We start from the raw sequence: 13894 nt of genomic DNA, 5'->3' as shown, positions 1-13894 counted from the left end.
TAAAATATTCATTTTTCGATTATCTTACCTTAATACTTCTATGTACAAAATAATGAGAGGAATCAATTGGTGTAAAGAAAACACATAGTTGTTTTGAAGAAAAAATATGTAATTTGCAATTAACAATTCCATATTTTTTCTTCAAAACAACTATGTGACTAATTGATTCCTCTCATTATTTTGTACGTAAAAGTATTAAGGTAAGATAATCGAAAAATGAATATTTTACAAGATATTTTACGGTTTATGTAAAATTAAGAAATTATTTCAAGCCTCATATCTCAAAAAGTACTTAACGAAAAGGTACTTAATTAGAGTGTTTTGGAAAGCTCTCGAGATGAGCTACAAGAATGTGCAAAAATATATAGGGTATTCCATTCAAAAAAATTGAAGTGACCTTCAAATAACTCTTCAAGGTCAAACCAATGGTACCATCTTATGGCACCCTCGAAACCAAACAACTTTTGTCTGAAACATTTTTCTCTAAAATGCTTAGTTTTTGAAAGAAAAGGGGTGTACGGGTGGTCTAGGACACCCTGTATAAATCATTCATGAGTTTATACATTTCAAAATCTAAATTGAAAAAAAAGTTTTATACATATATATATATATATACACACACATACATAAACACTGTTTTATATATATATATATATATATATATATATATATATATATAACAATGTATATACATACATATATACATACACACAGTAACAGTTTTTTTTATCAATTTGTTTAGATATATATACAAACTCGAAAAATTTACATCAAATATTGTAATATATTACAGCAGTTCTAAACTTAATGTCAATTTTGGCAAAGGAATAATTACAATATAATGAAAATAATTAAGAAATAATTATTTATTTATTATTAATTTACTAATTTTCATTTATTATGTATCAGTTTATTGGCCTTTCTACTGGCAAATGTAAAATCTGTTTGCCTCTCAGAGAGAGAATCTGAATTCAAAATATTTCTTTCAGCTCTTTCAGATCTGTCAGTTTTTGCTTCTTTCTTGTGTAACATTTTCTCCAATTTTGATCGTAACATATGTTCTCTGGCAGATTTCAATTTCCTAGTTGGTACATACTGTAATGCTTCCTTCCAATCTTTTGTATGTCTTAACTGTAATAATATATCCATCATTTGATTGATCGTTAAACTCTTTCCTGAACTAGTACCCCAAGGAAGATAATTTTCCAAAGGCAACTTGGCCATCTGTATACCTTCTTTCTTAGCTTTTGCCAAAGATAAAGGTTGTTGATTTTGCTAAATAAATAAAAAATTAACTTAATGAAGAATATATATGATGTGTATACATAAGTATGCATGTGTATAAATAACATTTTATCAATTTACCTTGTCTACTATTGCACCAATGATATATACCATTTCAGGATTGTATTCAGTCATATTTACTTTACAATGTGGAGTAAGATATATTAATTGATTTTTTGGAAATAAATCTAAATAAGATTGAGATGTTACAGTTAATGGACAATCATCATCCAGTAAATTAGGCATAATGATATTGCACTGCTGCAAAAGTGATCCTGCTTCATTCATATTACAAAAATAAAGAGACATAGGATTTATATGAAGACGATTGGCGGCAAATGACAGAGTCAGCTGTTTAGCGCAAGCATGTGTCTCACGCAGACTCATATATTCCTCATAGCCACAATCAAATACAATTTTTGGTTCAAACATCATAGCCTGAAATACTCTGCTATTATAATAGCGATTCATGGTTGATTCGTATATACGTAGAAATAATGTATTATATGAAAGTCCATATTTCATTTCACCAGTATCTTCAATTTGTTCTGCTTTCTTAGCAAGCGCTTCAGTTTTCTTCAATTCTTTTTTCGCCTTTTGATTTATCGCTGTCATTTCATTCAACCACATAAACCTGAGATATCTTCTATACAATATTGAAAAAAGAAATATTCTTAATTACAAGACATCCATATTTAATGTTATAAAGATATCTTCGAAAAAAAAAATGCTTACTTTCTTTGTGTCTTGCCCGTTGTTTTTAGTAACGTCAACCAGTCTCTTGGCTCAATTTTCTCAGGTACTTTTTCAGCATTGTGTCGCAGGACGTTAATCTCCAATTTTAATATTTCAAAAACTTTCTTGTTTTCAGGATTGGATAAAAATTCGTCAAACTCTTGTTGGAATTTTTCTTTTATATTAATATTTGTTCGATCTATCTGTTGGATCGTAGCTTGACAATAGAATCGTTTACTCCAATGAATATTTACATGACTATCTATCATACGTGATAAAATATTTTCGTGAACCGATTGTGTTAAAAATGTTTTATGAAATTTTACTGAGACAATTAGACATCTTCTCATATAATTGTACATTTTAGAAATGTAATACTTCGTAGCACGAGAAAGTGTTACTGTTGTCACCGACGAGATACTAATAAAGACCGATGATCTTATGGGATTTAGCGTGACCAGAAAAAAACGTGCAAAGTGCTGCTGTAGGTAACAAAATCTTTACATTGTCGATAATAAAATAATGATTTGATACATAATTTGTCATTTTTGAGACAGGTACATAAAAGATTTATACATTTTCGATAATAAAACAATAGCTGAATGACATAAAATACTCGTATGATTTAAATAACTTTTGTAATTGACTTCAACATAATCAAAACGGCCGGTAATATCATCAATCTTCTATTATCTCCGGGCCCACCGGGCTCTTAAGCCCCTCACTTAAGCCCCTTGCACAATGGCTGCGTTCAGCAGAAAAAGCTGCTTTGCAACTGTGTAAAATTCGTGAGCCTGATTGATGTATGCTCTTAATTTTGACTGGATCTAAGAGCATACACCAATCAGATTCACGATTAATGTTATGTGGCGTCTACAATGAGATTTTAAGGAGACTTAAGGCGTAATATTTAAGAAATTGACCAATCACAGTCGAGTATTCTCTTAATACTTGACTGTGATTGGTCAATTTCTTAAGTCTTACGCTTTAAGTCTCCTTAAAATCTCATTGTAGACGACGCTTTATGCGGTGTCTCAAGTATTAAGAGAATACTCGACTGTGATTGGTCAATTTCTTAAATATTACGCCTTAAGTCTCCTTAAAATCTCATTGTAGACGCCGCATTAGTCAGTATATGTCGAACAATGAATATATAAAAAATATTATTGTAATGAAATGGATGATTTAAGGAAATATAATGACGACAATAAACGAAATAAAATAATGCTTTATTTTGCTAAATTTTTGGTGAAAAAATTCTGTACACAACTTTAATGCGCAGACATATATTTTTAGCTAAGGTAATACATGAAAAAGAGAGACGGCAATACCAAATAGATACTGTCTCCCTCGGCTCGAGGTCACCGGGCAATAACAAAGGCAGCGCTCGTTCCAGTTAGTTCTATAGTTCAATGTCTAGCACAAATAGTACGTCATGAAATTATAGGAGAAATATACTATAGCATGTTAGTGTAACAGAGAAAGCGATTCCAAATAGCGATGGTCTTCGTCGCACAGGCAGGCTCGGCTCGTAACAAATAGTGGTCTAAATATCAGAGAGGCGCCAACTCGTGCCTCCTTCTGATTGGTGGTGAGCTATCCGTTCTTAAGATGGTGACTACGGTGACAAAGTGGAAGTAAACCTAGGGAATACTAAGGTAAACTAACCTTAAGCCGACGGCACACGGTACGATTTTTCGTACTGGATTTGATAAGATTTAGTAAAATACTAAAAATGCACCAATCAGAATGCAGCATTTCTAATATTTTACTAAATCTTATCAAATCCAGTACGAAAAATTGTACCGTGTGCCGTAGGCTTTACATCTGTATTCTAGTCATCGCAAAGCATTTGTTTATAGGTGACAAACAATTAAGTGTGTACTAAAATACTGACTAAAGCCGACGGCACACGGTACGATTTTTCGTACTGGATTTGATAAGATTTAGTAAAATACTAAAAATGCACCAATCAGAATGCAGCATTTCTAATATTTTACTAAATCTTATCAAATCCAGTACGAAAAATTGTACCGTGTGCCGTAGGCTTTATACTGAAACACCGTCACTACCACTATAACATCACGTGCGTGTAGGATCTAAGATGGCGGCGCGGCGGCATGGTGGGGGTAGTTTGGCGTCTCTCTGATATTTAGGTCGGTATTCATAGTCCGTTCTTATATTTAAGATCGTCTTAAGAACCCATTCAACCAATCAATGACCGCATTGCAGCTATTTGATTGGTTGAATGGGTTCTTAAGACGATCTTAAATATAAGAACGGACTATGAATACCGGCCTTAGACCTCTACTAGTAACAAACTGCTCATTCCAGTTAGTTCTATAGTTCAATGGAAGAATGTATGGTTACATTCTAGGAAAATTTCCCCAAAAATTGTCAAATATGGTTTTGAGCTTTTATTTAAGAAACAATCTCACAGACATTTTAATTATTATTAATAATATTCACGACTCATAAACGATTCCGCGTCGATTGACCCTCTGTAGAACTTAAAAAGGATTGGAATTAAAAACGAGGACGCTAACTTAATGGTCAATTTTATTTCCTATTTCACAGCAGAAGGCTGATCTCACAAACATTTTAATTAATTTCACAATCATCTACAAACAAATCACAAACGATTAAAAAGAAATTCAAAAAGTCAAAGGCCGGTATTCATAGGTCCGAATTCATAGGCCCATATTCTGAATCCTCTTTTATCGATAAAAGTGCCTCTAAAAGTGGCACATAAGCCTTCTGATTGGCTACAGGCCGCTTTTAGGAGCACTTTTATCGATAAAAGAGGATTCAGAATATGGGCCATAGTCGTTTCTCAAATCTTAAGACTAGAGAATTTCTTAAATCTATCCTAATACGACCATTTCATTGGTTGAGCTATCCTATTTAACCAATGAAATGGTCGCATTAGGATAGATTTAAGAAATTCTCTAGTCTTAAGATTTGAGAAACGACTATGAATTCGGACCATAGTCCGTTCTTATATTTAAGATCGTCTTAAGAACCCATTCAACCAATCAAATAGCTGCAATGCGGTTATTGATTGGTTGAATGGGTTCTTAAGACGATCTTAAATATAAGAACGGACTATGAATACCGGCCAAAGTGGAAGTAATAAGGTTTCGGAGCAGAGGGTGCCAAATTTCTGGAGCCCCTGATATTTCACGGGCAGTGAAATGCAGCAACATTTTAATTTTGATTGGCCCGTTTCCATTATTTATTGTAGTATATGTACAAACCAATACAATACACTTATGATGAATTCGCATTCGAATATGACATTCCAAGATCCAATAGGAATATGCACTTTCTAGGGACCAGTGATATTTTTATCCATGGGAAAGAGAAATTTTTTTTACATGGTACATACATATCTATCTTCTTTATTTCATTGTTCATGGTAATCAACGAAATACGAGGTTCTCCATCGGCCACCATTTGCAATCGTTCATTTGCATTCGTTGTTATTCTCGTCGGTTTTTCATTGTATTCAGTGTCATCGCCTTGGTAAGAAAACTCGAAATTTTTTCTGTAATATTTAACAATTATTATTTCAATAAATCGGACTTTTCGTTAATTATTTTATGAGACTAAAAATATGATTTGGCGTCGCGAATTTTGGAGACGCTCCAGACAAGCGTAATCCGCCACGTTGACTTTATATTGAGTATTTAGCATAAAATAAGTATAATTCCATTATATGTTTGCGTGCGTGTGCGAATTATAATATATACTTGCAATATTTTTCCATTAATGCATAATTATTAGCTTTTAAGATTAAACTCTTGTTTATAATTTTTCATGTATGGATGTGTATGTAATACCCGGCATATATAGCGTTCCTGTTACCTTCACATGAATTTTATTTTATATTTGTGTAAGAGTTTTATTAATATAATTGTTTTATTAATATTAATAATTGTTATATAGATATGCTTGTACGTACTTATTTATAATTTTAGATATTTTGAGTTTTGGTTTTGTGCATTTTTTATGATAATTAAAAAAAAAAGAAAATAATTTGAAAAAAAGCCCAAAATTTCTAAAAAGAAATATACACACAGATTATTGAATAAGTCTAACATTTTTAGTTTATTTTTAGTTTTATACATCATAGAGGGACATATAAATATTATTTTAGAGCACTTTTTAATAAAGGATAATTCTCAATAGATAGCGATTGGTTTATTTAAGTGAAGAAATGTATATTGGTTGTTCTGGAATTATTTTCAGATGAAGGTTGTAAATAAGTAAAACTATTGCATAAAACTTGTTTAATGACCTGTATATGTATAACTCTGCATAGATAATTTTTTTAAAATATGAGACTATTCATCTTAAAATATTTACTGCAGCATAAGCAGCACAATGTCATTTAATCGAGGAGTGAAAAGAGATTCCTTTGGAAATCGGGGGAATTTCAATCGGGGCGGTAGCGGAGGCAGTAGTAACAGAATCGGCAATAACATGGGTAACAGCAACATGGGAAATAATATGGGTGGAGGAATGAGTGGTAGCGGCGGTATGGGAGGAATGAATCCTTGGGAAGGTGGTATGATGCCTGGCAGAGGCATCTTACCTACACCCAATAATAATCTCTCTCTGGCATCGCCACAGGCACAACTGGCTATTGCTAGTAATCTTCTTACAAATCTACTTCGCAGTCAGCAAGAAGTGCAACCACAGGTATTGAGAATGTTTCTGTTTTGAAATTTTATTTTATTTTATGATTGTTTTAATTTATCGGTATATATTAATGCAGGTACCATCCCTCATGAGTCTTGGAAATAATTATTCTGGACCTGGACCAAATTATCCCAATCAACAGAACTTTTCTTCAGGACGGTTTAGCGATCGACCAGCACGGCATCCTATAAAGAATCAACGTCCTCAGCCTTACAACAAAGTAAGCGATTTCATGCAATACGCGACACTTTTATAAGCAAACATAATCTTACGACACTTCTTTTAACACTTGCTTACGATCTTCTTCTGTATCGTAAACAGGAGTTGTAAATTGACAATGTTGAGTTCACACGCTTCCTTGCGTGGACACAAATTGTCTTAATTATTCTGCACATACAATTTATTACAAATTCTTCTTCTTGTATCAATCGATTAAATAGGATATATCGCTCACTCGATTAGACGTGGCCGACGAAATCACTAAGATATAACTAATTCTTGTTGATGGATCAGCCTTGTCTGAACGATTCCTACATATCGCCCACAAAAATATTTCATTAAAAGAGCACTGTTGAAAGACGTGTGTTGATTTTTCAGAATATAATTCTCAATTTATTATTCATGGTAGTTCATTGGGGAGATTTTTGCAGGACCGAATTTGAAACTGACGTTGCCTCGTTTTATAATCTATATAACCAAAGTCTTCTGTCCACTAATATGATATTAAAATCAATGTGGTTGCACTTTATTCAAAACTACTACTGCTTATATACACAAGTTGCATATTTCACTTGATTTTGATTTAACTTCGTCTTCACGTTTATTAGTATTCATCGAGTTTTGCTCAAGTATTTTTAGTGGGAAAAATTATATCTACTTTTATAACTATGATCGTTGCGATCGTGCCTTATATACACGATGTGAATGACATCCTCGATTCGAAATCGGGATGCACTCAACACAAGATTTCCCCCTTTTTGCTTTCATACTCGGTATATGAAATGGAAGAAAGAGTTTCGGTATTTTACCGACTCCGTTCTGCTTCCATTTATCGACCATAGAACTGTTTTCTCCCTCAAATTCTCAAAGGTGGTTTCTAGAACCAGTGTCTCGATTTGAGAAGAATCACAGTTACATCAGATACTTCTCATGATACTTTTTGGTCGGTTGACCTCTACTACTTGAATAGATGGGCAATCGAGCCCGAGATGGCCCTGCTGGGCGGCGTGGCCCATCCGCACAACAATCTCGTGCACCCCAGTCTGGCAGTCAACGTATGAACGGAAACCAAATCCAACATCGCAACGATAAATCTTCTAAACCAATTCCTGCCTCTAAACAAAATCAGACTGCCAAAAAGGAACAGCAGGATGTTAAGACTTCTGATAGCGAAAAAGCAGAACCGCCTGTTCCGAAAAGGTAAGCTCCTGATTACCTGTGATTGGTATAGTTTCTTCAAATTTCAGTCAGTCTCAGTCTCTCTCCAAACTATTTGCCTATATATATATATATGTGTACATATATACATATACATACGTTTTATATGTTTCTTGATATAGCTATATATTATATATAGTACTAATTTCAGAAATTTCTCTCTTTTCTAAATTTTTCTTTTTATACATTTATCTTATCTCATTGACGCGATTCATCTTATATCTTACATCCAAAAATAAATAGATATTCACCAAAAATGCTAACAAATTTTGCAGTGTTCTATAATTTTTTTCTATAAATTCATCAAAGCGAATTTTAGCAGATATTATTCTATTTGGCAAAATATATCATCTACATTTAAAGTATATTAATGAAATGTATGAATTACACATTTATTGACATATTTTGATATAATCAATATTTTTTTACTTTCATTAGCAAAATTTCGTACACATGAATGTTATAAATTACTCAATTATATTATAATTTCTAATCAAAATAAAAAATTTTATAACGGATTTAACATAAAATGATCGATTAGAGCAATTGCAAAATTCCTTCAGGATAAGAAGCTTTATTCTAAAGTATATTATTAATGTATATTATTTAAATGATAAATAGTGACGATGTGGACGAATCCGAGGGCAAAAAGCGCGATTGGAAGGATGAGAAAGAAGAAGTATCTGTAAAAATAAAATCTGAAAAAACAGAAGATGAAAAAGCAGAAGATACCGAGAAAAAGGTGGAAAACCCTGTCATTGTGGAAGACTTCACAACAAAAGAAGTGAAAGAGGCAGTTGAAAAACCCGAGAAAGAAAACATGAAAACGACTGGTAAGAAATCAGAGGCTAGACACGCCGAGAGTCGTTACGCTGAAGTTCCGATGAGCCACATGTTTTGTCACATTTGCAACAAGCATATGTGGGATGGATTTGTACGTATGTTATTATGAACAAAATTAACAAATCTATATAATCATTTACTTTCTTCCTATAAATAATTATTGTACTTCTTCATACAGTCTTTTGAAAATCATCTACGCGGACGTGCGCATCAACTGATGATGGAAAAATTGGACGAATCATATAAATTAAAGGTCGATCTGATGAGACACGAGTTGCGAGTCGCCGAGGAGCAGCGCGAACTTAGCTTAAACAACTCGAAACGACGTGGCAAGAAAGTATGAAAATCATATCTTCTAAGAAAGTTGAACATAAATTTTTGATAGTAAACAATATTTTTGAATATATGTATACATAATGTTTTAATTACAGGTCTCTGTGGATTTCAATGTGAGAGAATATTGTACAATGTGTGATTTGAACTTTTATGGAACTTTATCTACACATAGAAAAAGTGAGAAGCATCAGCAACTGAAAACATTCTTGCATCCTCGATGCTTTCCTTGTCTAAAGGAATTTCCATCTCGTATAGAATATGATGAACATTGTTTAACACCTGCTCATATGAAAAATGCCGTTCAATGCGAGGAACAACGAAAAAATAAGAAAAAAGGTAATGAAGAAAAGGAAAAGTTAATTTTAGTTAAATTTAGTTAATTTTAAAAAAATATTAATTAATTTTTTTTTTTTTTTTTTTTGTAGAAAAACTAGCAAAAGGAGAAGCTGAAGTTCGTACTGCAGAAGATGAAGAGAAAGATGTTTGCCATGACACAAAGAATGAAAAAGAAGAGGATTCAGGAGAACAAGAATATATTACAGATATTATTGAAAATATAAATGAAAAGAAATTTAAAGTGCCGTCGTATAAATATTGTCGTCAGAATCAGATCTTTATTGGTACGGATTATAAAAAATTGTAATATTAATCTATATAAATTAATTTCGTGTGTTCTTTGTATTATATTTATAAAAAAATTATATTCAGGTAAATCTATGGTCAAGGAGGTTCAAGGATTTTATTGCGAGCGTTGTCGAAGATTTATGCTCCTGGCAGAAGATATGAATGCTCATCTACGCAGCATCACTCACTATCGAAACTTTTTAGCAGAGGTAAAATTGTTAACATCGAATACAACAGTTACAGAGTCAAAAGAAACTGAACAAACTGAGGTAAGCAACTTATGATAAGAATTGCTGCGTGAAAGAAGCTTATTTTGAACATTGTCATATTGTGTTTGTAGAGTGAGAAAAATATCATTGAAGATAAGGAGGAATGTGATGGAAATCGAAAACGTCGCAAGCTCAGTCACGACGAAAATGAAGATAACGATAAACCGCAAGAATTGCAGGAAAATAATGCTGATAATGCAAATGCGGCACCAAAGAGATCAGATGGGGAGGAGAAGTATGATCCTTTAGAAGCCGATGCCGCCGAATCGGAAGAGGAAGAAAATCGCGAAGCGGAAGAAAGCATGAAAGAGATTAACGCAGAAAATCCTGCTAACGTACAGGAAAAAAAGACACCGGTTGATGAAATGTGGGCGGACATAGACAATGACAACGATGTGGAAATGGGTAATTTAGTCGACGATGCGGATGAAAAAGGACACGTAGATCACGACAAATCTATTCAGAAGATAGATCGAAATCACAGTCCTCAAATAAAACCTAGAGGTCGTGGATTTGTACGTGGACGTGCTGGTCCGCGCGCTAGGAGATCCCGACGATAAAATAATAATGAAGGCAAACGTGCGAAAAAAATGCGTTGAAGAGAAAATTTCAATTATATGTTTTGTGTGTTAAGATAAGTTTTAACAATACAAAAATATAAAACACGTTTTCTATTGAAGCGTATCTGGTGTAATATTACATATACTGTTATATTTACAAGCGTAAATATATAAATATATATATAATAGTATAAGATTTTAATCCATAAAGCGATTATCAGAAAAGAAAAGGCACGCGCGAGAGATGTCAGAATTTTTGTACATGTATGAATTTTTAGCCACGTACAGTGTTGTGAAAGCCGTTTTTTCGCGCATGCATAGTGAGGTTTAGCATCTCTGTGTCGAGTAAAAAAATGTAGCATTGATCCGTATATAATTTTGCAAAATATAATATATATAGTAAAAGTAGCAAAATACATATATACTATACAGGGTGTCTCTAAAGTGATTCAGTCTCGGAAACAGTTTTAGATATATGGAAAAATGTTTCAGGTAAAAGTTATAAGATATTGAGGGGAATAGATGATATGAAAATATGGACTTGACCTTGAGTGATCTTTTCAAGGTCAAATAAATGTGATCGATGTTTTCTCAAATAGAACTTTCCTTTTTTTATTACATATTCTTATAACTTTGTTGAGACGTTTTTAGAACATTATAATAAAGTAGAAAACATCAATCACATTGATCTAATCTTGAAAAGATCACTCAAGGTCAAATCCATTTTCATCATTTGTTTCCCTTAATAAAACTTTTGTCAAGAACATTTGTTCATATTTAAAACCGTTTTTCCGAGATCCAGAGGCTGAGACTTTAGAGACGTACTGTATATAGTACACATTTTTCCTTAAATTACAAAAACTTTTGCAAAATTATGTATATGAATGATTATAATAATCTTTTTATTATATAAACATATATATGTGTATGTATACACACACACACACACACTTGTATCTAATCTCTGTTTGAGTCCTTTAAAATTTTCACACTCACAGCACTTAATACTTAACTCCTGTTTATGCAAATTATACGTTATTACTAATGATCGTTATGGCCACGCATGTGCGAAAAAACCCAGCTCATCTCATATCACTGGCTGTGTGCATTATTACCAGTCTCCCAGATCTTGAACTCATCACTCGAATATGGCACTATTATGTATCAACGAAGAAAATTATTGGATATTGCATGCGATTAAAATTATATTTAGAAAAAACTGTATTTGTGTATATGATATCAAGAAATAGAATCTTGTATTAATATAAATGAGAGAGAATTACTATCAAAATTCCAATGTACGTTTAATACAATGATATACGTAATCAAAGTACACATAATATTTAAATTTAGATTTTATATTGTCACAAGAATATTTCCACAATTCCTATATCATTTCTTCATATAATAGAGAATTATAAGAATTTCCAATCTCCTTATGCTCGTGAATATAGGTAAATAAGTTGTTCCTTTATTTCTTAGAAATTCAAGTTTTTTTTAAGCTACATGCCGATATATATTGTACAATAATTTAAAAATTTTATGAATATTAATAATTTTACTAGATCAGAAAAATTATGGAAATATTAAAAGAATTATTGTTATTGAATTGTATACTAACTATTCTTTCACAATTTAACATATATTTAAAAATATGCTAAATAATTGAAAATTGTACCAAAAATTATAATTACACATATACAGGGTGTCCGATTCGTGAGGGACCAAACGAAAAGTGATGATAGATTGGGTCAAACTAAGAAGAAAAATCCTCTACCATTTTGCAAAATTCGCAATAATTATTAAGTAATAAGCAAAAATGTCACATGAAGGTTTAATTTTTTAAATGGAACCCCCTATTTTTTATTATGTATTCTTATAGCTTATCTCGAGAGCTTTCCAAAACACTATAATAAAGTATTTCTTCATTGAGTACTTTTCGAGTTATGAGGCTTGAAATAATTTCTTAATTTTACATAAACCATAAAATATCTAGTAAAATATTCATTTTTCGATTATCTTACCTTAATACTTTTATATGCAAAATAATGAGAGGAATCAATTGGTGTAAAAAAAACATAGTTGTTTTTAAAAAAAAAATATGTAATTTGCAATTAACAATTACATATTTTTTTTTAAAAACAACTATGTTTTTTTTTACACCAATTGATTCCTCTCATTATTTTGCATATAAAAGTATTAAGGTAAGATAATCGAAAAATGAATATTTTACTAGATATTTTATGGTTTATGTAAAATTAAGAAATTATTTCAAGCCTCATAACTCGAAAAGTACTCAATAAAGAAATACTTTATTATAGTGTTTTGGAAAGCTCTCGAGATAAGCTATAAGAATACATAATAAAAAATAGGGGGTTCCATTTAAAAAATTAAACCTTCATGTGACATTTTTGCTTATTACTTAATAATTATTGCGAATTTTGCAAAATGGTAGAGGACTTTTCTTCTTCGTTTGACCCAATCTATCATCACTTTTCGTTTGGTCCCTCACGAATCGGACACCTTGTATAGGGAAAATAACCATTTTCTAAAGGTTCAGAGAAAAATGCCATGCGTATAGAAAATTCAAAACTTTAGTATAAGCTAATATGTGTCGATAGTCAGTATATCTCCTCTCCTAATCTTTCTTACAGCTTTTAATTTTTTGGGATAGAATTTTAATAAATTCTAAAACAAATTAGTATCAAATTTCATATTGTTTAATACTTTTTTATTTAAAACATAGGACATTTTCGGTCGGTTTTAAAGGACGCAATCGAGGCTCTGAAGAAAGGAATATGCTTTAAGAAGGGGATAATAATAGATTTTTCGAGTAATTTTGTTTGCACATCTCCAAGAAGTATAAACGATATAGAATTCGACAGTTTTGTTTCAGAATGTTAAAATTCTATAAAAATATTAAAGGCTAGGGAAAGGCATACGTAAACAATAAAGGCAATATGTAAACTAGATTAAAGTTTTTTGACTTCTTATATGCATTATTTTTCTCTGAACTTCTAGCACATAGTTATTTTCCAACTTGTACATTTCCCACTTTATAATTTTTCTTTCGTATTATCGTATTATTTTTTTTTAAATAAT

General features: G+C 31.8%; 2 protein-coding genes across 2 annotated transcripts; one reads left to right on the top strand and one right to left on the bottom strand.

The window, feature by feature from the left end:
• Positions 1-851: 851 nt before the first annotated feature.
• Rswl (tRNA methyltransferase roswell) lies at positions 852-2727 on the bottom strand. The gene is made up of 3 exons (XM_083091053.1): positions 2020-2727; positions 1366-1930; positions 852-1275 (listed from the first exon to the last, which is right to left on the bottom strand). The coding sequence occupies exons 1-3, from the start codon at positions 2379-2381 to the stop codon at positions 892-894; spliced, it is 1311 nt and encodes a 436-aa protein (XP_082947179.1). The 5' UTR covers positions 2382-2727; the 3' UTR covers positions 852-891.
• Positions 2728-5424: 2697 nt separating this feature from the next.
• Pep (Protein on ecdysone puffs) lies at positions 5425-12061 on the top strand. Its single transcript, XM_083092634.1, has 10 exons — positions 5425-5544; positions 6393-6723; positions 6800-6943; positions 7913-8142; positions 8782-9094; positions 9182-9340; positions 9435-9675; positions 9765-9959; positions 10048-10232; positions 10304-12061. The coding sequence occupies exons 1-10, from the start codon at positions 5435-5437 to the stop codon at positions 10790-10792; spliced, it is 2397 nt and encodes a 798-aa protein (XP_082948760.1). The 5' UTR covers positions 5425-5434; the 3' UTR covers positions 10793-12061.
• Positions 12062-13894: the final 1833 nt, after the last annotated feature.

Source organism: Camponotus vicinus, unplaced genomic scaffold (genome assembly GCF_025532165.1).
Source record: "Camponotus vicinus isolate PSW18456_S1 unplaced genomic scaffold, iyCamVici1.0 SCAF_2, whole genome shotgun sequence".
Taxonomy (NCBI): domain Eukaryota; kingdom Metazoa; phylum Arthropoda; class Insecta; order Hymenoptera; family Formicidae; genus Camponotus; species Camponotus vicinus.
This window is presented reverse-complemented; position numbering and strand designations above follow the sequence as displayed.

Coding starts and splice junctions, on each gene's coding strand:
- Rswl (XM_083091053.1), bottom strand. CDS start 2,381: ATGTACAATTATATGAGAAGATGTCTAATTGTCTCAGTAAAATTTCAT. Junction 1,931..2,019: donor ACGGGCAAGACACAAAGAAA/GTAAGCATTTTT, acceptor AATATTGTATAG/AAGATATCTCAGGTTTATGT. Junction 1,276..1,365: donor TTGGTGCAATAGTAGACAAG/GTAAATTGATAA, acceptor TTATTTATTTAG/CAAAATCAACAACCTTTATC.
- Pep (XM_083092634.1), top strand. CDS start 5,435: ATGGTAATCAACGAAATACGAGGTTCTCCATCGGCCACCATTTGCAAT. Junction 5,545..6,392: donor TATTCAGTGTCATCGCCTTG/GTAAGAAAACTC, acceptor TATTTACTGCAG/CATAAGCAGCACAATGTCAT. Junction 6,944..7,912: donor GTCCTCAGCCTTACAACAAA/GTAAGCGATTTC, acceptor CTACTTGAATAG/ATGGGCAATCGAGCCCGAGA.